The sequence below is a fragment of the Sminthopsis crassicaudata genome, chromosome 2 (assembly GCF_048593235.1).
Source record: "Sminthopsis crassicaudata isolate SCR6 chromosome 2, ASM4859323v1, whole genome shotgun sequence".
Classification (NCBI taxonomy): Eukaryota; Metazoa; Chordata; class Mammalia; order Dasyuromorphia; family Dasyuridae; genus Sminthopsis; species Sminthopsis crassicaudata.
In genome coordinates, this window is record NC_133618.1 from 679,015,619 (window position 1) to 679,040,340 (window position 24,722).

The following is a 24,722-nucleotide window of genomic DNA, read 5'->3' on the forward strand; positions in this document are numbered from 1 at the left end:
AGGGTGGCCCGAGATCTTCGTGAAGCCCAGAGAGATCCCGTGGCACCCCCCGTGGGGCGAGTGGGGTTTGTTTTTGCAAGGTTTTATTTTTAAGCCTCGCTAAATGGAAGAGGCTGTCCAGACAGCTCCCAGGCCCTCGGCCCGTGGAAATGAAAGGAGGACCCGAATATCTGGGGGAGTGGCCCCCCAAAAAGGTTTCTTGTGAACCCTACAAAGACCGGTCTATGGACAGGCAGAGAATATGGTCATTTATTAACTTGCATAACTCATTTATTTGTTCTGAGTAAGGATCTTTGGGGGAAAGTGTTGTTATATTTAGAAGCTGCCTGTCAAATTTAATAAATGAGACTTATTGGCCCCCTTTTTTTCCCTGAAAGCATTTTCCCAAATCCATCCCACCTTTCCCCTGGGCCATTTTCTAGCCAAGGACCAATGCACAGACTGTCCATCTTGGAGGTAACTGATGGCTTCTGTCCACTGTCCAGATCAGCGCCCAATGACCTCAAATTGTTGGGACTAGCACCATGTCCAATCCAATCCCCTACTTGTTTCCTAACCCAATCTTTCTTGTGTCAAAGGACAAATTGCTTCATTCAGAAAATGGAAATAGATGGCGAGCACTCACTTTGGCAGCATTTCCAATAACCAAATATCAAGAAAGGAATGGCATAAGAGAGCCCACTCAGGGACCACAGCATCCAAGCATATTGATCTGATTTACAAACCTTTCCTAATGCGGAACAAATGCTGTGGGTGTGAATTCATACTTAACCATAAAAACGCTTGCATTACTCTGTCTCTTATTAAATCCCACATATAACTCTCAGCAGGTTTTATGTTGTGTTTTACTGTCAGCGATGGGGAAAGCTGGCCTAACATTTTGTTTGGCAATTAGGACAATTTGTAGTTTAATTTATTAAACTAAAAAAGCCAACAACTCCCCAGAACGTGGAATTCATTTCATTTCCATAGCCCAGTGCTCACCTCTGCTTTTCCAACAATTTAATCATCCTCTTTGGTGACCCCGGCAAAGCGAAATAGTCCAAAAGGCTCAACTTTCCAAGAGAAGCGAGGAGACTCGGGGAGTTACAGGCGGCCGTTTAAAGAAGCACCAAACAAAAAGGCCATCGTTCCCAGCTCCTTGTAAAGGAGCTGCCGGGCTTAAAAAATAAAAACAAAACTCCTCCCCGAGAGGTCCATAAGCACCGCAATGCCTCAAGGAGCCCCCCCAAAAAACGGCCAAACAAGCCACAGGACGCCGCAAAACAAGTCAACAGTGGTGAAAAGGCCGAGCGTGTGTATGGTCACCAAAGACATCTCAAGCCACAGAGCATGGGGTGGACGTATTTCTAAAGAAGGAAATCCATAATGGACTATCTGACTCCTTGAAGGAGAGCAGAGGGCAACAGTGAAGGGTGGCCTTCAAACCCCAGGCCAGACCCGGGCCCTGAGCTTCAGAGATCATTGGATTTAGACCGGGAAGGGCCCTTAGAGATCCTGGGGGCCAATCGGTGTCATTCAGAGGACACTCAGCCGGACCCCGGACCCTCCTCCCCATGCTGCCTGCTCGGCTGCTTCAGGGGAATTCCTTCATGGAGTTAGCCGGCTCCCCCTCCCAGTGAACAGTGATCTGCTGGAGTCTGGAGGATGGTTCCAAGTCACCGGCCATTTTAATTGATCACTTGGAATTCACCCAAGTAGATCACTTGAACCAGAGTCAATCTGTATAGACTTGCAGAGGAAATACTCAGCAACTTAGGCTGGGTAAAGGGCCTTCCTGACAATCCACACAATACCAAGACCAATTCAATTTGACTGGTTGTTACACAAAATAAAGGCACTCACATCTTTCCATTGTGCATTAATAACCCTCCGCCAGCACTCAGGGGCTGGTTGTTGGGTTTGGGTTTGGGAGGGGCCTCGTGGCCATTGGGAAGGGAATCTTCAACAGCCCCCCGGCCCCCGGTGCACGACCTCTGGGGAGCAGGGGCAGGCCTTCCTTGCTCGGCTTTCCCAGAATTCACCTAGGTTCCCCGGCTGCCTTGAGTCACCATCGATTGAACCCAAGCTGGGCTCAACATTAGCTTTTCAGTAATTCTCCTGCCAGATATTTTAGGTCTCACTTCCTAATGATTTTTTTTTTTGGGGGGGGGGAGAAGGCGGTATATAAACTTTTTCAAAGGACTCCCTGGAGCTTTGTGTTCTGCCATTATCCGAGGTGCGACTTCTAAAATTCAGCCTTGCCCGCTAGAGATGGGTCCCCCCCATTCCCCTCCTTTGGAACAAGGCCCGATATTTTTAACGAGGTAAAGCGGGCTAAAGTTTGTCCTTCTTGTTGTTAGCGGTTCCTTTGCACACGACCCCCTCCCACTGGCACTGAGTATAAGAGGAAAAAAAAAGAATACAGGAAAAAGACAAGCGGAGGGAAAATGGAGTTGGGAGAGAAAGAAAAGGAGGGAAGAGATAGAGAGACAGAGACAGACTGAGAGGCCCAGAGGGGGAGGGGAGGCAGGAGAAGGGAGAAAAAAGGAGGAGGGGCGGCCGAGCTCGCAGGCTGTCTCAGCAAATGAACTGTTCTTTCTCACCAGATGTGTAAGCGTGTTTCGCCTTTCACTAGAGACAAGCCGGAGCCGACTCCTTCCGTTCGCTGGGCCTACGCTCCATGTCTTACGACAACACAAATGTAAGCCCCTTCCTTTCCACACATGTTAAACTCATTTCCTAGTGAATTATTGGGAAAAGACACACTCTCCTGACTGCTGTTTTCCGAGGATGCCCGCTGCTGCTCCAGGCCCTGCCGGCCCCGGGCTCGGCTCCTTCTGGCCATTTCCAAGCTGAGAAACTTGGGATGGGAAAAACCTCCCCGTTTCTGCATCCCCGTGGGCGAGGGGGAATGGGGGCGCCCAAACAGCTCCAATCCGTGGGCTTTCCTTTTTGTCCGTCGCTGCAGATTTGTAGGGTCGAGGAAGGGGAGGGTTTGAGCATTAAGTCAACTGGGACACGCTGGCCCTTTCCAATACCGGCTCAGCCTACAAATGACCTATATTCGCCATTTTTTCAAGGCTCTAAACTGGAATGGATCCCCCACCCCCAAATGCTAAGGAGGCAATAAAAGGGGCCCCCTTCCCTCTCCCAAGGCCCTGAGCCCCCAAATGCCTGCGCCTGTATTTTTGGGGGGAGCAGTAATGGCTGTGCTAGTGGATCAATCAGTCATATTTCTAGTTTGCAAACACGCCTCGTGCATCGGGGCTTCTTCTCCTACGAGTCTGGACCCCAACTATTCTGGAGAGATTTGCAGCAAGATAAACAAACAAGCTTCATCCCTGCATTGCAGCCGCCGCACTCGGTGAATGGTTCTCATTTGTTAGAGTGGAAGCCCTGGCCGCCCTGCCAAGTCCAGGTTAAGCAAGCTCCCCGAGCTCGCCCCTTCCTGGAGGCCTGCTTGTCAATCACTTCCTGGCATCTGCAAGGACAGTCTCCACTCCTGGAGCCGCAGCTTCCTTCTCCTCCAAGATGGCACCCACGGCCCCGGGGAGCCCGAGCCTCGCTCCGAACTCCCCGGCTCCCCAAAGTCACACTCCCTTCCTCCGGCAGTCCCCCGGGCCCGGGGCTCATGGCTGAAAGGGTTTCCTCCGCCGCTTTCTCCCTCTTTGCTCCTTGCCCTGATGGGCAAACTCCTCCCCCTCCCCCCTAATTATCTTCTGCTGCTCAGATAGTCATTATTGGCTTCCTGGAAGCATGTGGACGGAGCAGAACTCCCAGTTTGGAAGGTTTTTCCATACGCTAATCCAATTCATCAAAGGCACCCTAACGAAATTACGGGCCTTGGCAGTATCTTTGCTTTTCACCTGATAAGGCTATAGCAGAAGCCCAGGATGGTTTGTATCAAAATACCTCTCGGACGATGATTTCTGACAGGCTCGCTGGAATCCCCTCCCCCCGGCTTCCTTCCCTCCCCACAGGCCTGCTGTGTATTATGCCTTTGCACAATGGCACCAAAGACAGCGCTTCCTTCATGGGAACAGGCGAGAGACTGCTGAGAAACACACAGCAGCCTGGCAGAAACGCTCTCTGGCCTGGGCCTGGTTTCAGAGCGGCTGATTCCCAGGAGTCTGTGCTCCTCGGGGTCCTCCCCCCAGTGTCTCTTCCTCTCTCCCCCTCTCTTCTCTCCTCCTCTCCTCCCTGTCTCTCTTTTTCTGTTTCTCTGTCTCTGTCTCTGTTTCTTTTTCCTGTTTCTTTCTGTCTCTGTCTCTGTCTCTTTCTCTGTCTCTGTCTCTTTTTCCTGTTTCTTTCTGTCTGTCTCTGTCTCTTTCTCTCTCTTTTTCCTGTTTCTTTCTGTCTCTGTCTCTGTCTCTGTCTCTTTCTCTGTCTCTGTCTCTTTTTCCTGTTTCTTTCTGTCTCTGTCTCTGTCTCTTTTTCCTGTTTCTTTCTGTCTCTGTCTCTCTCTTTTTCTGTTTCTTTCTGTCTCTGTCTCTGTCTCTTTTTCTGTTTCTTTCTGTCTCTGTCTCTTTTTCTGTCTCTGTCTCTGTCTCTTTTTCTGTTTCTCTGTCTCTGTCTCTTTTTCCTGTTTCTTTCTGTCTCTGTCTCTGTCTCTGTCTCTTTCTCTGTCTCTGTCTCTTTTTCCTGTTTCTTTCTGTCTCTGTCTCTTTTTCTGTTTCTCTGTCTCTTTTTCTGTTTCTCTGTCTCTGTCTCTTTTTCCTGTTTCTTTCTGTCTCTGTCTCTGTCTCTTTTTCTGTTTCTCTGTCTCTGTCTCTTTTTCCTGTTTCTTTCTGTCTCTGTCTCTTTACTGTTTCTTTCTGTCTCTGTCTCTTTACTGTTTCTTTCTGTCTCTGTCTCTTTTTCTGTTTCTCTGTCTCTGTCTCTTTTTCTGTTTCTCTGTCTCTGTCTCTTTTTCCTGTTTCTTTCTGTCTCTGTCTCTGTCTCTTTTTCCTGTTTCTTTCTGTCTCTGTCTCTTTTTCTGTTTCTCTGTCTCTGTCTCTTTTTCCTGTTTCTTTCTGTCTCTGTCTCTTTTTCCTGTTTCTTTCTGTCTCTATCTCTTTTTCTGTTTCTCTGTCTCTGTCTCTTTTTCTGTTTCTTTCTGTCTCTGTCTCTTTCCTGTTTCTTTCTGTCTCTGTCTCTCTGTGTCTCTGTCTCTTTTTCCTGTTTCTTTCTGTCTCTGTCTCTTTTTCTGTTTCTTTCTGTCTCTGTCTCTTTTTCTGTTTCTTTCTGTCTCTGTCTCTCTGTGTCTCTGTCTCTTTTTCCTGTTTCTTTCTGTCTCTGTCTCTTTTTCTGTTTCTTTCTGTCTCTGTCTCTCTGTGTGTCTCTTTTTCCTGTTTCTTTCTGTCTCTGTCTCTTTTTCTGTTTCTTTCTGTCTCTGTCTCTTTTTCTGTTTCTTTCTGTCTCTGTCTCTCTGTGTCTCTGTCTCTTTTTCCTGTTTCTTTCTGTCTCTGTCTCTACTGTTTCTTTCTGTCTCTGTCTCTCTGTGTCTCTGTCTCTTTTTCCTGTTTCTTTCTGTCTCTGTCTCTTTTTCTGTTTCTCTATCTCTCTGTGTCTCTGTCTCTTTACTGTTTCTTTCTGTCTCTGTCTCTGTCTCTTTTTCTGTTTCTCTGTCTCTCTGTGTCTCTGTCTCTTTTTCCTGTTTCTTTCTGTCTCTGTCTCTGTCACACACACACACACACACACACACACACACACACACACACACACACACACACACATTCCTGTCCAGGGTCCATCGAAAGCCCCCTTCCGCCCTCCCAGGGGATTGGGCCTAGTCATGGTGCTTGCCTATCCCCCAGCCCAAACCCAAACACCACTTAGGCCTTGTAATTAGGCGTGAGCCCTCCTTGCTGCTTCTGCTGCCATGTTGGGATCCAGAGCAGGCACGCCCATCTCACCTGGGGGACTGATCGGGGAGAGGGGCAGGGCCCTGGTTTTCAAAACAAAAATGAAAATCAATGCTCTGATTTGGCTATCACTCCAATCCGGAGCTCTGGCCCTTGGTCCCTCTTTGGGAACTTAACACATTCACGCCCCGGCGGGGCCAGGAAACGATCCACTTTCTGCCCCCACGGGTGCCCGGTCTGTCAATAAAACCAGATTCTTCTGGGCCCCCGGGCCTGAGAGTGGAGCGGGTTTTTTTCCCCTGGCCAAAAAGGGCTCCCTCACAGCCTCCCCGTTCTGTGCAAAGGCGGGAGGCGCCGGAAAGCGGGGTTCCATCTCTGGGCCGCCTCCCTCCGCACAGAAGTCACAATTTATTAAAACCCACTTTGAACTGCCTAGCACTTGCTGACGACTAATCAAAGCAGAGGCAGCAGCTGAGAGATGCAGGGGCCCATTCGGCAAGAATTATGTACACATCTTTAAGAAAACTGAGAAGGAAAAATTAACACTAAACGGCCCTGTTTTCCCTGCATTATGCAGATGAAATGACAAGCTGTCACCGAAGAAGTTAATAAACAGTCTCCGTTTTGCAGGTTATCCAAATGCTACTGAATGGAAAACCTTGGATCCTAAATGATGTGTAATTAAAATTATTTTAAAAATCCTCCTTGACAGGCCCGGGCTTAGCCAAAATGTAAATGGCATTAAAGAAGACAATGAATTTAATTTTATTTAATGTCCCTTTTTGCAGATCCTCATTTACATAGCGTTTTTAACAAAAGCGCTGACCTTATAAACGCTGGCATTTGTACAGTGTCTGCGGGGCTGGGTTTAATCACGCTCCCGCAAAGCCATAAGGGAAAAAGCTTGGAGTTCTCTGGTTGGCCATGGAGTTGGAATAAAAACATTGGGACTGGTCAAATGTTTATCCTTCTCGCTTCTGAAAACAACCTGACAAGAGATGTAAAGGTCTGGGGAATAGCCCGGCGCTGTTTGTAAGGCTCGGTAATAATCATACATAATCGTTTGGAAATATAGCTAATAAAAAATATAATGAGTGTTCAGCAAAATCGGCATTAGGCCCAAATTACACGATATTAATACTTGAACAGGTGCAGGAAGGCGCTTTAAATGAGGTAAATGAATAAAATGTCCCAGAGCACAACTGAGAACACTGACAAAAAGTCAATGACATGAATAATTCAGCGGCCCGGCCTGCCAGCAAAGGGCAGCTCTCTTTGACCTTTGTGACAGGAAGTGAAAGGCAACCCTGTGGACTCCAAAGAACTCCAATCAGTCTGGCCTCCCCGCCCCCCCCCCACCCCTTTGGAGGTGCCACCGGAGAGTGGCGACGGCCGGGCACCGTGGGGGGAGCGCCCAGCCCCGGCCCGGGACCCCCACCGGCCTTCCCGAGCGCCCCCCCCACGAGGCGGCCTCCGAGACAATGGGGGGTTAAGTAAACACTCCTTTCCTACAAGCCCGTGTCAATTGTGGATAAAATCTGAGGTCAGCTGAAAAGTATTTTAAGAGCCCACGGGGTTGAAATTTTGTAACAGCTGTTAAATATGACCAAACTTTTCTTCCCCCGCCGCCCCCCTCCCCGCTCCCAACTACAACTCTTCCAAACTCTGTATGAAAGAAAATGGGATAAACAGATGTCTGGCTTCCATGCAGGAAAGTAGGACACACTTGGAATGATAAGTCTCCTAAACTCTATAGAATAATGCCAGATTTATTGGGGAGGGGGCATTTACTACCCACAGAGATGCCAACTAGCAGTATTGCCCGTGATAGGACCATCTGGAAAAGCGTTGCCGAGCATGCCATCAGGAATACATGGCGTGGCAAGCCCATTCCGTGTTGTGTGTGCACAGGCTGAGGCTGCGAGCTCTCTGCCCGCCCGCCCGCCCGCTCGCCCGCCCGCCCGCCCGCCTGCCTGCCATGGCTCTGGAGCCAGGGGCTGAGTTGCCGCTGAATGTTTTGATAGTAATGTAATCTCGCCTTGCCGGCTTCCTCCACAATCATTCTTTTCAGTCTTCAACAGTTGGACCCTGAGCCTTCCCAGCACAGCAGCCAGACAAGGGAGGAGGAAGTCAAGAGGATGGACCTTCCCCAGAATTTGCTTCGGTTCTAGGAAAAAAGCAACCGGGGGACGGCCGGGCGAGAGGACCTGCGCCCCGGTGTGGTCCTCCGGCCTTCACAGCATCCTCTTGTAATCACTTGCAGCCCTTGGAATGTACGGATGAAACAGGAGAGATTTATCTAGTCATCCTTGGGCTGTGGAGACAATGGGTGGGTGTCCCTAATGAAGACCATCTGCTTTTGTGTTTTCCCAGAAAACATGATTTTGCTATGAAAATGACCCTCCCATCCTCTGCACCGAGACCACAAAGACGAGGGGGAAAGGCCTTCCTGAGCTTCTCTCTGGGTCAATCGAAATGACCAGAGAACCTCATTCAGGGCCATGCCTTTCTGAGCCACACTTTCTCACAGGGCGATTTTCTGTTGTGTTTCTGTGGCTTCCCTCCCCCCTTTCCCACACTGGTTAGAATGTCACTGGAAATGTGCTGCAGGAGAATGATATTCCAGGTATTATGAGAAGTTATAGCTCTGGCATTGTTTGATGGCAAAAAAATAGTTTTAACCAATGAGATATTTGTAATAAATTCAGAGGATTTTCTAATGGATACATTTTAACTTTTCCTTCCCTTTTCTTTTCTTTCTTTCTTTCTTTTTTTTTTTTTTTGGGTGGTGGTGATAGGATGTGTGTGTGTGTGTGTGTGTGTGTGTGTGTGTGTGTGTGTGTGGTATATTATCTAAAGGGCCTTCCATGTCGTTCAGTGAATGGAATGCTTTCAAAAGATAGCTAAACTAAATTATGTAATGACGACGAGAGGCATTCACAATCTATAGAATGTGATTACCCTGGAAAGAGGCTGGATCTTTCTTTGCTGTTCTCTGAAGCCCCAAAACAAAATAAAGCCAAACTCTTTCCGACTTAGATGAGGAATATTAGCTTGAGCTCCAGCAAACACGGGGCTCATTGATCTCAATTCATGTTTGAATTATTGGTTCATATCCTCAGGACAGATCGGCTTTATCTGGTCAAATCCTCCTAGATGGATCTAAAGACCAAGAGCACCGAAGGGGTGACACATACAGAACAGAACTCTCTCCCAAGCCGAATAACACAGGGATGCCTTAGCTGATGCAGGCCTGTGAATGGGAGCTACCAATTGGATGGGCTGTCCTATTCTATGATGCTCAAGAAAGAGCAGAGCCCAAGCATGCACCAGGAGCAACTGATTGTAGGTGGGACCAGAAACTCAAAAACCCACCATCAGCCTGAACTCAAAATATTTTTCACTTTAACAAAAGTCCCTCACGAAGGAGAGGAGGCCTTCCAAAAATTAAAAAAAAAAATTCTTGTTTTCCTTCCCTGATTTTTAGCACCATTTGCCCCAGCAAACACTAAATTCTTCAACTTTTCAAAATGCACCTCAAACTGGAGATTGTAGCAATGTCGAAAAATCACTTCTCGGGGATTTACAGCAGACAACCAAATGCTAATAGTATTTTGTCATCGTAAGTGACAGCTCTCTTCAGAATGCTAAACATGCAAGTTCCATTTTTCATTCCATAAAAACTATCCCTACCTTAAAATTCCTAATGTGGGAGGTGATTAAAATTCCTATAAAATTGTCATATCTTTAAATTTAGAAGCAGAGCAGATTTTTCATCAATAATTAAGCTCTCTAAAGCATTTATGCCAGGCGTAAATGGAGTTTCAATCTTCCTTATTCAAATAAACATGGTAAACCCATTAACCAAATGTTTTTTTTTTATTTCTCCCCCCTCTTCTAGTGCTTCTAGAATATCAAATGATAACACAGTTCTTTTAGCTTATGGAAGTATAAGACATTGAGTCTATATCTTTTAATTAATTCATTCTGATCACAAATAAAAAAAAGAATTCCAGCCGTTCACCAAAAAACAACTGGGGAGGACAGTTAGCAAAAATTCCTTATTAGATTTTTTTAAATTGCCTTCTGCCATATTAAAAAAAAAATCTATCATAAATAAAATGATACTCTAAATGCATGAATATCACATGTTGTTCACAATGACGGTATTCCTCAAATCCAAACTGATTTCTAATGGAGCCCTATGACCCGAAAGAAGGCTTGAATCATCTTTTCAACTTAATATTTTGTGGCATGCAAAAATTCCCCATTTTCAAGGCAAATAAACGTTGAAGTTTCTATGTGTCATGTACATTTGAAACATCTTGAAAGATGAAATAGATCTATGAGTTTATATTAAAAGCACTGGGTGTTTGTCCTTAAAGCATCATCTATTCAAAAGAGATTCCAATACTGCCGCACGCTTTTAGCCAATAAAAAAAAAAAAAAAGGAAAAAGAAGAAAGAGAAAGAAAGAAAAGAAAACCAGTTACAAAGCAGCGATGACTAGCTTTATGACTTCCAGAGCTAAAACACTAAAGACAAATATAATTATATTGATTCTCATCGTTGGAGTTCTATAAAGTGCTGAACTTGTTCTCCATTCTCTGACACAATCCCAGAGTGATGGCAACAACTGGTCAGCCTTATTTGATTACTAATAAGAGAGATGTCCCTTCTGTCAGATACCGAACATTCTCCGCTAAGCAAACAGCTATTTCAGCTAGTTAAACATTAGCATTGCTCTCCACTGGTGGGGCATATTTCTTTAGGCTTAACTCATGGACTTTTCCGGGTTTAATTTTTCAGGCGCTGGACAGCAAAGTTCATGATCAAAAGATAACTTTGTAATGAAAGCTGCTGAAATCCAACCCTTCTTCCAAACAGACTAAACCTCCCTTTCACCATTCCGGTGTCAGATGTACACCTCACACGGGCTAGAGGATGAGAGTACCGATTTCCAAAGCTCCACTCAAGGCCCCAGCAGCCCTGGAGCTGCCACCATCTTGTCGAGCCCTCGGCCTGCTCCCCAGGCCACCACCACCAGCACCACCACTGCCTGCAAGCTCTTTCTGTGACCCCAAAAGCACAACGGCGACAAAAAGACAGCACCTGCAAGATGCAACTTTGCCACCAGAACCCAGAAAACAGTCAACTGGGGACCGGGAAGCACAAAGGAGGCCCAAGTTTACTGAGTTTCCCAAACTGAGGAGGGAAATCCAGCACCGACAGATACTTTTCGTTTCACTTAACACAACTTTGGTCTGTTAGTCACGTCTCTGCTATTTGACATCAAACGACATCCTCGATGGAAGAAAAATCAGGATCTATTTCCTAACTAAATGCCGGCAGAATAAATCCGCGTCAAGGCCGAGCAACAATGACGGCACTCTCCTGCCCGGGTCTCCACTCGGGACAACGCACATGACAAAAATCACGTAAAAATGAAATACTTGTTAACAAATTAGCAAAAAGCATTTTATGACATATCTCCGGGTTTAAAGCCAGAAACTCTCTAGGCATAAAGTGCTGCTCGCAGTGAGAGCGGTGGCAGATGAAACTGCTTCCCTTGACAACTCGCTAGCAATTACCGAATCCCCACAGAGTGAGCCACCAGGTTTCCAAGTCAACCCACCTGTGCGTGATAACACAAGAAGACAACAAATGGCGCAGTGCACAGAATGAACCCGCTAGCAGGCTGAAAACCGGGGAGGATGCGGAGAGCGGCGAGCAAAGTTTGTCTGTCTCTCCACCCGGTTGTTTGTTCACTTGTTTGTTCAAAATCAAAGCACAGACAGGCGGCGATGAGAGAAGAGAGAAATCGGTCTTACCTGTCAATGATCACGGGGTCTGAAGGGGTCTCGTTTCGATTGCCACAACTTTTCTTGTCGCAGCATCGGCTGTGGATCAATTAAAAAGAATAGTCTTAATACAGGACCGGTTCCTCCCGGCTGATGGGAGCATTTGGAGCATAGTGGCAGGAGGCAATCAGACAGGTAGTTTATGTGGGGACATAAACACATCTATGTCTATGTTTCTCTATGTGTGTACATCTATTTCCCCCCCTCGATTTCACAAGGGCAACCGCCCGGCGCCATGCTGGAAAGTCAGGGTTTGTTTTGTTTTGGTTTTTCCCCCTTGAAGATGCAAAGCAGAGCACGGTTACCCCGAGCAGGCTGAGGGAGCTACTCAGCAACAACTCTCTAAATTGGGATGCTAAAATATGGAAACCATGTTGTGGTGTTTGTCTTTGCAGTGAACTGAGAAGAAGGAAAGGCAGGAGGCTTGGGAATAACTTTTCACAGCCTTAGCTTTTGTTTACCTCTAATTGTCAAGCTGTTATTTCTGGGAAAGATGCAAGATGCCACCTTCAACCAATATTTCTTTTGGGCATTTATTAATTATAAGCACAAAAGCGTGCATCAGTCTCTCGAAAACTTCCATTGTTCCTTCTTTAAGCCTACCTTAACTCCATTATTGGAACTTTAATTAAAGCAGAAATGAAACAAAAATGTTATGCTACTTGCATTTTAAAAAAGCATACTTGTATAATGGTTACATGTCTAAATTAGCTAAATTAACACCATATGGTAGGCAAAGTATATAAAGCCTTTTAAACCTGACAGCTAAAGTGATTAAAGAAAGTCTACAGTCTTCCACTTACAGCTTAAATCACATCTGTGCACTCTGTATGTTAATTGCAGAACATGCAGAAGTGGATAATAAAGAAATTCCACTTTATTGGTTGTAATTTATATTTATTACCTGATATGAGAAAAAGTCAGCTTTTGTATATTAGTGCTGTAACAATATGTCTGCTCAGAAATGGCACTGAGGCAGTGCGCACAATAGCAAGGAAGAGGATGCCCCTTAGAGTCTGCAGCCTGCTACTGGAGCCTGGGAGCAGCCAGAGCCTCCCTGATTATTCCTTGCAACTATATTTCACATGCCACACATACAAAGTCAATGATGCATTTTTATTTGCCGTGTAGGGGTGAAACTCTTGTGGTAGTTAGGAAAAAAACAGGTGGGAAATGGCTCTTCTGACACAGATCTCCGGGAACGTGCGTGCTCTCGAACAACAATGCGAACAATGCATCGCTGCTCCGGGGGAGAGGTTAACTGAGAGCGGCGCGAGCCCATTCGCCCTGCCCAAGGACAAAAGGCTCGCCTCGGGGGCAGGGACGGCCGGGGCTTCCGGGGAGGGAGGGAGGGAGGGGAGGAAAGGGGGCCCGGGGAGAAGGCCGAGGGGCAGCGCCCTGCAGCCCCGCCGCTCTCCCTCCTCCGGCTGGGGGACTGTGCGGCCACAGGGGCATGGCCAATTTGGTTGGGCTCAGCGGCCAGCGTTCCGCCTGACGTGTTCCAGGCCTTCTCTGCTCCTCTCGGCTGTTCCCTCAAAGCCCAGGGGAAGCAGAGAAGGAACGCGGGGGACCCCCAAATGGTGGGGTCCTGGCCCGGGTCCTAGGGGACCTGCGCAGAGAGCGCAAACTCGCAGAGCCGGCTCCTCTAGGGACGGCTGTGGGCTCTACCCGTCCAGGGACAGTGAAACCCCAATGGCTGACCCAAGCGTGCCCCGCTGCCGCAGCTCACCTGCACATGATCTCGTGAGTCAGGAGCACACGACACATCTCGGGGTTCTTGTCTTGCCCCTCATAGACGATGGCCTGCGCGGGACAAGAGACAGAGGGCTGTTAGGACGCAGGGAGCCGGGCCCGCTGGGACGGCCAGAGCGCACCAAGGGGCTCGGGAGGGGGAGGGGGGCCATCTCGGGGGGTACCCGCCCGCCCGTTTCCCCGCGCGCAGTGGCCGCCAGGGGAGGAGGAGGGAGGAAGAGGAGGGAGAGGGGAGGAAGCGGGCGGAAGAAGAGCGAGGCCTCCTCTCCTGTGTGGCAGGTGCACGTGGCACGTGGAGAGCATTCAGATTCTCGTCAGAAAATGCAATGTTTAATTATCTATTTCACACTTTAGTTACCTGTCAAAGGACAATTCATCAACACAACAGTTTGGTCCCCCTCGTTCTCCCTGCTCTCCCCTTCCCTGCCCCTCTTTGCCAGGAGCCCGAGAAAAGCCTCGGGCTCGGCCCGAGCTGGGGGGGCCCCGAAGTTCCCGCCTGGTCTTGGCAATGAAGTCTCTCCAAGTGGAGGAGGGCCTGTCCTCGGTCTCCTGGGCTGGGGAGCTGAGAGCAGCCTCCGCGGGACCCGCTCCCCTCCCCCCGCAGCGGACAAAGTTTACTTCCCAAAAGGTCCGCGAGGCGACCGGGCCCCGCCCCGCCCGCGGCCCTGCCTCGGGCCGCAGCCCGCGGTCTCCCTGCAGGGACCCACTTGGCCCGGCCCTTCCCCTCGGAGGGAATCGCGCTGCCATTGTCTAAGCTGCTTTTCAATTTACATTTGGTGCGAGCTCAGGCAGAAATGCTGCTGCTCCGGCACCTCCGACAAAGAGGGGAAAATACTTAAGACAGAAAAACAATTTTGTGGTAACATGTTATTCCAATTAGAGGCATTAGGAGTATACTTTATCCACCCCCTGGGGTTTGGATTAACTAACAGCACCAAAGGAAACATTAGTGCCATCACCTTGGCGCTGCTCGGGCCGGCCGGCCTGCCTCCCAGGCACCGCGCGGCCTCCTGGGCTTCCAGAGCCCGGCTCCCCCAAGTTCCGAGAGCCACCCTGAGCCTCTGCTCACCCCGCCTGACAGACTTGGAAACCGCCGCCAGCCCCCGCGGCCCCGCCAGGGCTGACTGGCCCCCGGCCGCCTTCGCCCAAGCGAAAACGGCCAGTGAGCGCCCTGCCGCAGCCAGGCCCGGCCGGCCTCGCCTGAGCCCCAGACCGCGCCGGGCGGCGGGCTGCGGGCGCCCTCCGGCTCCCCCGGGCCGGGCCTGCTCGGCCCCCCGCGCGCCAGCGGCGGCGCTCTCGGGGCGCACCCACGGTGCACCTGGCTGGGGGGGGCTGTGCGGAGACGTTTTCGGGGGGGCCCCCAGCCCACCACCCAAGGCCCTCCGACCCCCCGAGGAAGCCCAGGGGCTCGCGCCGCAATATGGTTATTATGGGATGATATTTGGAAAGAAAGTGCTAATGGCCAATCTGGTGTTTATTTTGAAACTGCTAACAATGATTTTTCTTGGGTAAAAAGGCGGCAGTGTCTGCGCTCACGCTTGAGTAGCTTTTGAGCATGGACTCTAACAGATGGTGGGAAACTCGAGGTGCGCCTCGCCCCTCGCTCGGGCTCCTGCCCAGACTGGGGGCGCGCTCTGCCTGACCGGCCTCCCCGGGCAGCCCCCGCCCGTGGCCTGCTCCCTCCCCCCCTCCCGGCCGCTCTCCCCAGGGCCCCAGCTTCTCCCCCACCCCGCCAGGCTCTCTGTCTGTCCGCGCACCCCACTCCCTGCCGCCCCCCCCCGCCTCAGTCTGCCTCTCCCCCGGAGAGCCCCGAGCTGGCAGCTGGGCCCGGGCCGGGAAGGCCTTCCCCGGGCCGCGGCGCTTGGCGTGCAGCTGCCGCGGCTGCGGGGCCGCCGGCCGACCGGCCTGCTCGGCTGCCGCCGCTCCCGGCCCCGGCCCCGGCCCCGGCTCTCTCGGCTCGCGCCGCAAACTTCCCGGGGGCAGACCCGAGCCTAACGGCGGGCGCGGGAAGAGGGGCTCAGAGCGGGAGGGAACGGCGGCAGGCTGCAGCCCGGGGGCCGAGGGAGAGGCTGCGGCCAGCGGCTCCCGGCAGCTCATGCCCCCGACAGGGGGAAGCGCCTGCCGCCCGCCCGCTGCCCGCTGCCCTCTGTCTGTCTGCCCCAGCCGCCCCCCGAAACCAGCCGAAAGGACTTCGAACAGGCGCTCCTGCCACTCGGGGTTCACTCTGGGCTTGACACAAATAGGAAGGAGGATGGGGAGAGCGCGGCCTGGGCCCCCGAGGAGCAGCAACTCTCCCGGGCTCCCTTCACCCCCAGCAGCTGGGCACCCAGATATGAACCGGGGCCCCCCAGAAGCGCGCCGCGCCCCTCCCTAGCTGGCAGCAGGCGGGCGGCTTGTGGGCGCCGCAGCCTCCCTTCTGCCGTCGCCTCCTCCCCTCGGCTGAACCCCCGTATTTAGATTTGATTTATTTTTTATTTTGTAGCCCAAACAGAAATCCATGAACTGTCGGTTCAGCGCCATTGACTCTTTGATCAGTTACTGGGCGATTTTCCCCACGTCAGTAAAGGGAGATTAAATGGCCTGATTTTCAGCGCTGTTTATCCAGCAAAGGTTAGGAAAGGGGGAGGGGGGCTCGGCCGGACGAACAATAAAAGTGTCCTTAACGAGGGAAGCTCGCCCGAGCTCCTCTCTGCAGCAGCCGGGAAACTTGGAGGAGCCAGGCACCGAGAAGCCCTCGCGGGGAGCCGGGGATCTCCCCAAACATCTAGCCGCTCTTTCCCTCCCCGGGACAGCCGCCCACCGGGACCTCTCCCCAGCCCCCGGGCCGGGGAGAGGGGGGGCCCTCGGACGCCCCCAGAAAGCCAACCCGCCTCTGCTCTTTGTCTGAGGCGGGCGCAGTGCCTGCCAGGACTGCCAGACTCTCCGGGAAGCCGGCTGCCTGCCTGCCTGAAGCCTGCAGGCGTTCGCTGCTGCCCCGATTGGGGGCGAGGGGGAAGGCGGCCCTAGCTTTAAGGGGAATCCAGCCCGAAGCCCGAATGCAGGCAGGATGGGCAGCGGGGCTTCTCAAGCCAGCTTGGAATAATATTTAAGCTCAGCCCTGAAATGGAAGGCGCTTCTCTCCCTTCTAAGCAGCAACTACAGCTTGGAGAGGGGGATTTTAAATCGAGGGGTTTTTTAAATCGAGGGGGATTTTAAATCGAGGGGGAAGAATCCCCACTGCCCCCGGCTTCTTAGAATCAGTAGCGGGCAAAAGTACAAAAAAGGAAAAGAAAAAGAAAAGAAAAAGAGGCAGCCAGGAGGGGAGAGGGAAGCCCCCCCCCCACTTCCACAGAAGTGAAACGCCCAGAAAAACAAAAGCTACCGAGCTGCCCTCCGTTCAGCTCCGGAGAGCTCTCCAGATAACTCGAGGGAGCATCGGAAAAGTTGCCCAAGACAGGTTAAATAATTTAATAAGAACCTGCTCGCGATGGTGTTATTTACAAGCTCTGACAAACGGAGGCCGGGCTCGGAGAAATGGACGGCTGGGGGTGACCCCTGGAGCTGAGAGTTTGAATTATGGAGCTGGGGGGCTGAGAGGTGAGGATGGACTAGAGGAGAACAAGATGACTTTTCACCTCAGCACATTTCACTTTTAAATCCAAACAAACGTCTCCTGTTACTAGACCATCACATTGGAACGGGGGCAGGAAAAAGACAGAGAGGGGAGAGAGGGAGAGGAGCTAATCAAGTCCAATTGGAAGGACTTTTGCAAAGAGTTGCCTTTGTTAGGGGAAGAAAAAAAAATATCCAGGGAAAGGAATTCATCTGGAAAAGGGGAGAACGTTAGACCCGAACGGGGAGGGGGCAGAGAAGCCACCTCCTGGCCCACATTCATTCCTCCAATTCATTCTGGTCCAATTTGGCTCAAATAATCGCCCGCTTCCATGCATGTGGCTGGCCCCAGGAACCCCAGAAACCGTCCCCCTGCTCTCCACACATCTCCCAGCGAGTCTGCCGGGGTAATCAGTCCGTCAAGGAAACGAAACGAAAAGAGGCAAGAAAACGGGGCCCCTGCCTCGGGAAGGAAGGCAAAAGACAAGCACAGCAGTTCAGAGCCATGTAAAACTGAAACTTTCTCACCTGTTTGGTCATTGAGTCTATTAGGCGGACATATAAATCCTGTTCTGTTCTAACTCCTGGAAGAAAAATCAAAGGAGAGAGAGAGAGACAGATTCTCATCAGAATGACAAGAAGGGAAGCTCTGCGAGGCTCGGATAGACACATGAGGCTAGGCAATTTCCCGCCGCCCCCACGCTGTTTCCAAATTTAGGAGCGTTTCAATGGCAGAGCAGGATGTTTAAGCCTGGCTCCTTCATTGTGGAAGCCCTGCCACCCTTCGGCCCTGGCGCTGGGGGATTCTGGGCCCCGCTCCCCTGCCAGGAGAGCCCGGGGAGGCGGATGGCTGTGCCCGGGCGCTCTTTTCTACGGGCACTTGGGTTTTTGCAAAATAAGGCAGCAAGGAGTCCCAAACGGCCAGGTGGTGCCGTCCCCGTTTCTGAGCTCTCCGAATTTGCCCCTCCTGCTGCCCGCGAGTAAGTTAGGCTGGCTTTTATGGAAGTCCCCTCATCCCAATAATTAACATTAATTTGCAAAATTGAAAAAAGTCACTTAAAAGTGATGTTGTGCTGGGCCAGCTATCGATCCCCCTTTTTACTTTCTACTTCCAGACTAACCGGTTAATCACGTGAAGTGCCATCGACTTATCGATCGCTTCTGTTTTGTTTTCCTTCTATGCCATGAGAAGATTTCGTGTTTACATCCATGTAATTTTCATCTCCAAATCTTTCTACCCTTTCAAACGGGGCCCACAAAGCGGGAGCAGCAGCGAGGGGCTGCGGCGGGGAAGGGGCAAGGGGGCGGCCACTTACTCACCGTTACTGTACAACAATTGAAGTTTGTAATGAATCCCATTATTGGTTTTCTCGTTGTTCGGCTCCTGGAAAGAAGGAGAAAGAAAGCTCTGAGAGGGAGGGCGGGCGGCTTCCTCCTGTGCTCAGCCTGCCTCTCGCCTCCGGGGCCGAAGCCCCCCAGCCTAGCAAGGGCTCAGTCTGTCCCTAGCAGAGCCGCTTTGGGAAACACTGCTCGTGTCATTTTTCTGGGTCCAAAACCTCAGCTCGCTTTCTGCTCTCTCGGGCTCAGGGAAGGAGGTGAAGGGGCACTGCTAAGTTTCCGAAGCCCCTTCTTTTTGTCCTTCCTTTTTTCTTCCTTCCTTGCTTTCTTTTTCCTTCCTTCCTTTTTCTTCTTTTCTATCTTTTTTCTTCCTTCCTTTTTCCTTCCTTCCTTCCTTTTTCTTCCTTCCTTCCTTTTTCTTCCTTCCTTCCTTCCTTTTTTTCTTTCTTTCTTTCCCCCCCTTTCTGCCTGCCCCCCGAGTACCTGCAGCCCGGGCTCGGCTCGGTTCTCAGAGGCCGAGCGACGTTCTCGTTCCCCGCAAGCAGGGAGACGCCACCCCGCCTGCCGCCTGCCTGGCCGCCTGCACGTGGTCCAGGCGCCTCTGGAGAACTGTTAGGCTTCCCAGGGCTTCGCTCAGTGAAAATGATCTCTGATCAATTTCAGCCAGCCCGATCCGGGCACCCCCCCCCCCGGACCGAACCGCGGCCAACTTACTTTCTCTTTCTCCACAAAGTCCACAAAAGCTGTCCTTTCGATCTCCACCGGCTGCCCCTGCCTGTCGTACAGAGCTAAGACGAAGTGGAAAAAATTGGATTTTCTGAGATTGGAAGGCGGCTGTTTCTCGAAATGTGCCCGAGCCAGCCCCACACCGCTGCGGGAGAAAACAAGACAACGTCTCGGTGAGAAGGGCCGGGAGCAGGACCGCGGGCACCGACGGGAGCTGGGGAGGGGAGGGTCGGGAGCGGATGCGGGGAGCGGCCGCGGCCGGGCTGCCGGAGCCGGGGCCGAGGCGCTCTCGTCCCCGCCGCCGCCGCCGCCGCCGCCTCTGTCCCTCGGCCTCGGCCGCCTCCCCGGCGCCGGGCCGGCCTGCTGCGGCGAGGGAGAGGCGGCGAGGCGGCCGGCCGGAGCGGAGCGAGCCGCCGCTCGGGGGCTTTCGGGCGCGGGAGCCGGGAGGAGAAGGGGAGGCGAGGGAAGGGAGCCGGGGCGAGGGCGGGCGAGGCGCGGCGCGGGGCGCACGGGGAAGGGCGGGCGGGGGAAGCGCGGAGGGGACCCCAGCGGCCGCTGGGCACGCGTACCTCTGGGCGGCCGTGTTCGCATCCACCACCCCCGCCGTATGCATCCAGGAGCGCACCGGGTTCATCCCACTGCCCAGCGGCTCCTCCTTCATGGTCGTCCCGCCTCTGGGTATATTTTCCTGAATCCCAAACATGAACACAAATGGGGGCGGCAGCAGCTCCTGGCCGGAAGGGGTGAGAGTCAGGGCAGGGCAGCTTCGGGGGACCGCGGGCGTCTCCCCCTGTCGGGCTGGGTCTGTGGCCGGCCCGCCGCGCGCTCGCTCCCGGGCGCAGGCGATGGAGGTGTGCCGGGGCCGCCTCCTTCCCTCCGTGCGATCGGCGGGAGAAGAGCCCGCTCCGAGCCTCGCTCCCTTCTTCAGGGTGTCCGGGGCCGGCCCCACATAGACGCTGGCCGCTGCGCGCGCCTCTCGGGCAGCCTGTGCCCGCACCCCTCCGCCGCCGGGCCACCTGGACGGCTGCTGCTGCTGCTGCGGCGGCCGCTGTTATTGTTATTGTTGTGGAATACGGGTCGGAGAGAGAGCAAGGAGAAAAAGGGGCCGAAAGACAGAAAAGGGGCCAAAAAGTGGCGGCGCCGGCGCCGGAAACGTGCGTCTCGCGAAAGAATAAATATTGTTGTCGTTGTTGTTGTTTGTGGGAGCCCTCAGCGAGGTGTCATGCCCGTCCGGCGGCGTCCAAAAAGCTTCCGGACACTGCGGAATCGACCACTTCTGGCGCGGCTCGCCTGCTCCAGAAGACAAATAAACGCAAAAATGATTACCGCCGAGGTGCTCCTGGACACAGGAGAGGTGGCTGGAGGGGCCCTCGAGCGTCTCGCGGAATGGATGGAAGCGCACAAAACTCAGCCCTCTCTCCCCTAGGAATGGAACCTTTCCCGGGAGCCAAAACTCTAGACCCACGGGAACGGCGCTGTCAGATCCTGACGTCGGCGGGGCGGGGACAGCGCCATATATGGGAGCCCAGCGCTCCCAACCCAGCCCGCCTGCCCGCCTCCCAGCCTCCCTGCCTGCCTGCCTGCCTGCCTGCCTGCTTCCCTCCCTCCTCCTTCCCTCCCTCCCTCGCTCCCTCCCTCCCTCCCTCCCCGCCTGCCTCCCTTGCCCAAGAGCTCCTCAGATCTCTCACTCCTGCCTGCCTGCCTGCCTGCCTCCCTCCCTCCCTCCCTTCCTGCCTCCCTCCCTGCCTGCTGCTGCCGCCGCCGCCGCCGCCGCTGCCGCCGCTGCAACCCGAGAGGCCGGCCTCCACTCCACTTTCCCCCTTATAATACACGGGGATTTTTTTTAGACATCAGCAGCCAATGGAGTTATTATTGGTCCGAATAAATCTTAAAAAGAAACCCCTCCAGCCAGTGCAGATACTCACGGTGGACCAAACACCCCCCCCCCCACCACACACATGCACGCGCGCGCGCGCGCGCACACACACACACACACACACACACACACACACACACACACACACACAACTCCAGCAGCCCCTCAGCTCCCTGTTTGTGGCAAGGAATAGAGTAAAAAGACAGAATGCACACACAGGCGCTGCCCCCCCCCCCAAGTGCCAGTGTTCCTAGTCAGTGGTTTTGAAAGTCAAAATGAAGATTACAGCGTGGAGCTGTTGGGGGCCGCCAGGCTCTGCGAGGGGAAGGGGGACCAGGTCTGATGGCAGGGGGAGGGGGAGGGGGGCAAATCCCAAGGAGGGGAAGACCGGCCAGAGCTGCCACTTCTTTCCCATAAAGTCCGGGGGAGGGCGGGGTGGCGAGCAGGGGCGCGGAGCAAAGCCCAGCCTGTGGTGGCGGCGCCCGGCCCCAGTCAGGGCTGCCGGCACTCCTCCTCACCTGAGCTCAGGTAGAACAAAGTGGGCAAAGTCGGCGGCTGGCCATTCCTGGCGGAAGCCACCTCCGGAAATGCCCTGCAGCACTTGGCAAAGTACTTCTTTTTGCACTCGAGACCCCTGGTTGTGGCCAGAAATGCACTTACACACCCTCCCACTCACACTTACACACACATACTCACACTTACACACACACAGTCTCTCTCTCACACACACACAATCAGACACACACTCAATCACACTCACACACACGCCCTCAGTCACACCCGCACATCTAGATGGAGACAGATATGTGTGCGCCTGGATAGGCGAATGACATCAAAATCATTCTCCCCAGGTCTCACGCCCAAACCTCCATGAAAACCTGCCCGGCTCCAGGAGAGCCTTCCCCGGCTCGGAAGTTAGTTGCTGGGTTGAGGGTTGGTGGGAAAATCTTCCAGACAGCAGCGCTCTTTCAGAGCCGAGCAGAAGCCTCCCCTCGGCCCGGGGTCTCTCTGCCCCTCCGCGGGTTAGCACGGCGAGCGGCTCACGCCTTGTCGGGGGGCACTTCGGGAGCTGCGGAGGCCGGGGGCAGCGGCAGCTCGAGGTGCCGGCGACGGCGGCGACAGGGCCGGGCGCTCGGGCCCCAAGTCCCGGCACTCGGCCCCGGCCTCCGGTCCTCCGAACGGCACCGCCCGTCGTGACTTACTTTTCCCGAGCTCTAGACACACAGACACTGGGGGAACGTTTACTTTTGCCCCGAGAACACCCAGGGGATGGACGGAGGCTTGCCTGGACAGCACCTTCCCGCAGCGCCCGCTCGGGCCTCCTTCGATCCAAAACAAAACCCCCCAAACCAAAGCAAAGCCCCAAATGCCAACAACCAAACCGGGCCAAACGAACCCCGAGCAGAGAGCCCGGACCGAGCGGCGGCGGCCCCCTCCCCCCCGGCCTTCCTCCGAGCCGTCAGATTTCAGGGCAGCCACCGCGCTGAGCCAGGGAGCCGGCCGCCTCGCCTGGCTCCCTGAGCGCTGCCTTTTGCTACGCGCCTGGCTGGGAACTGGCAGGGTCCGGGCGTTAATATTTTAATTAATCGGTGAAAATCGAAGCCCTGTTTCCGTTATCAGGGGACCCCCGAGCCCCCCTCGGAAGGGCCAAGGGGGGAAGAGAGGTGTTTGAAAGCAATCTATTTGGCTGGTGTTGGGGGTTAATGACAATTGCCTGAGATAAGTGAATTATCAAAGCCGCGCCTCTCCCCGATCGCCAAATCCATTACATTGCTGGCCGTCTAATTAAATACGTAAGTATAATAAAATCATATTTTATGACTATTTGAGGGTAATGAGATTAGTCTTTAGAAGCGATCGCCACATATTAAAGATGCTGCTGTCTATCGGATGTTAATAACCTTAAATCAAAGTGTATGGAAACTATTCATGATAAATTAAAAGAAAATTCCTGGATTCCTAATAAGCTCAGAGCTTTTCGGGGACAGGAGGGCAGAGGAGATACGTAATGCTGTGTTTGTGTGTGTGTGAGTGTGTGTGTGTGTGTGTGTGTGTGTGCCTGTGTGTGTGTGCCTCTGTGTGTGTGTGTGTGTGTGTGTGTGTGTGTGTCTGGGCTTAAATGAGGAGGGGGGAGAGAATTCTCGGTGTGGACAGCAGCCCAAGGAGCGTGGGGAGGGGGGCGTCTGTGTGTGCTCGCTGCCGGGCGACCAGGAGGAAGAGGATGCTCCCCAGCCCGGCTCGCCCCGAGCCTCTTCCCTTCTTTGCCCTCCAAGCCCAAGTTGGAGGCAGTCAACAATGCTGCCTTTGTGGCGCCTCTCCTAAAATCTGCAGCCCCGACCCGAGCTCGCCCCCGGCCCGGGCTAACGAAAGGAGAAAGCTCCGGGCCCTCGGCAGCGTCTTTAATTCAGATTACACGCGCCCAGGCGATTTAAATCTGATTACCAAATTAGAAGGTTTTAAAACAAATCCTCCTAAATCTGATACTGTTGACTAAAGAGGAAAAAAAAGTTCTCTAAGCCCGTCACATAAGGTAGCGATCCTGCCCCTGAAAGAAAGAGACTTTGAACCCTTTTGGACAACCAAGGCAGCTGCCCCCCTATTTGGGGCGATATTAAGGGGAAATGAATGCAAATCTGTGCTCAGAAGCCATCTGGCCTGGAATGGGGGCGTCAGCTGCTCCTCACACCAGGCTCGGAGGCTGAATCTATTTCGGCTCATTTTCGACATCATCTGGTCCCGCACCCAAAGCGTGGCGAATACGCTCTTTATCAGTCCCCAACTTCGCTTTTCTTTCCCTCTTCCTTTCTCCCCTGCTCTATATGTTCCCTGTGATATATGGATATGGAGACATATAGATTTTTTTTTTTTTTTTTTTTTTGGTCACTGGGCGGCGGCGGCTTGTGCTGCTGCTGCTGCTGCTGCTGCTGCTGCTGCTGCCGCCTGGGAGGTGCATCCACCCACGCCGAGAGAGGGTGGCTGAAAAGCCAGGGGGTCCCGGGCCCCCGGCCCGGCCCGCCGGCCCGCGGCTCTCCAGCCCGGGGGAAGGAGGAGGCAGGCCGAACGAGCCCCCCCGAGCTCCTCCGAGAGCAGCACACTGCCTTAGAGCAAGGAGAGAAGGAGAGAAGGAGGGAGGGACCGAGGGAGGGAGGCAAGGAAGCTGGGTGCAAAGCTTCTGCCCGACGGAGGAGCAGGGGCAGCGCAATAAAAGATTAAACTGCATTTGTGAGGAGGGGGAATCAACTTGCCACGTAATTGATTAGTTAGCTTCGATTGAGAAGATGACAGACAGACAGTGAGGGTCCTCACCAAGCAAGAAAGCCAGCGAGGAGGAGACTGACTGCTCCACTTCTCCCCTCTCTAGCCTTTTCTTTTTTCCTCCCTTCCTTCCCTCTCTCCTGCTATTCCTTTCTTTTTTCTTCCTCTCTCCCTCTCTCTTTCATTCTCCTTTCCGGCTCCTACTTGTCCTCCCTCTCCTGTTCCTTTTCCTTCCTTTTCTTTCTTCTTTCCTTCCCCTCTCATTTCTCACTTGTCCTCCCTGTCTTGTTCTTTTTCCTTCCTTCCTTTTCTTTCTTCTTTCCTTCCCCTCTCATTTCTCACTTGTCTTCCTTCTCTTGTTCTTTTTCCTTCCTTCCTTTTCTTTCTTCTTTCATCCCCCTCTCATTTTCTTACTTGTCCTCCTCTTATTCCTTTTCATCCTTCCTTTTCTTTCTTCTTTCCTTCCTCCCTCTCATTTCTCATTTGTCCTCCTCCTGTT

The 24,722-nt window shown here is 52.9% G+C and overlaps 1 protein-coding gene across 13 annotated transcripts in view; it reads right to left on the reverse strand.

The window, feature by feature from the left end:
• The window catches only part of EBF3 (EBF transcription factor 3), a 144,711-nt gene extending 124,177 nt beyond the window's left edge, over positions 1 to 20,534 (reverse strand). For all 13 annotated transcript variants that reach the window (XM_074297188.1, XM_074297187.1, XM_074297186.1 and 10 more), the window contains exons 1-6: positions 19,662 to 20,534; positions 19,081 to 19,237; positions 18,349 to 18,412; positions 17,557 to 17,612; positions 13,415 to 13,488; positions 11,656 to 11,724 (exon numbers count right to left, since the gene is read on the reverse strand). In XM_074297188.1, coding sequence (XP_074153289.1) covers positions 11,656 to 11,724; positions 13,415 to 13,488; positions 17,557 to 17,612; positions 18,349 to 18,412; positions 19,081 to 19,237; positions 19,662 to 19,795 — 554 coding nt within the window. In that variant the 5' untranslated portion in view covers positions 19,796 to 20,534. The remainder of the gene's footprint in view (positions 1 to 11,655; positions 11,725 to 13,414; positions 13,489 to 17,556; positions 17,613 to 18,348; positions 18,413 to 19,080; positions 19,238 to 19,661) is intronic.
• Positions 20,535 to 24,722: the final 4,188 nt, after the last annotated feature.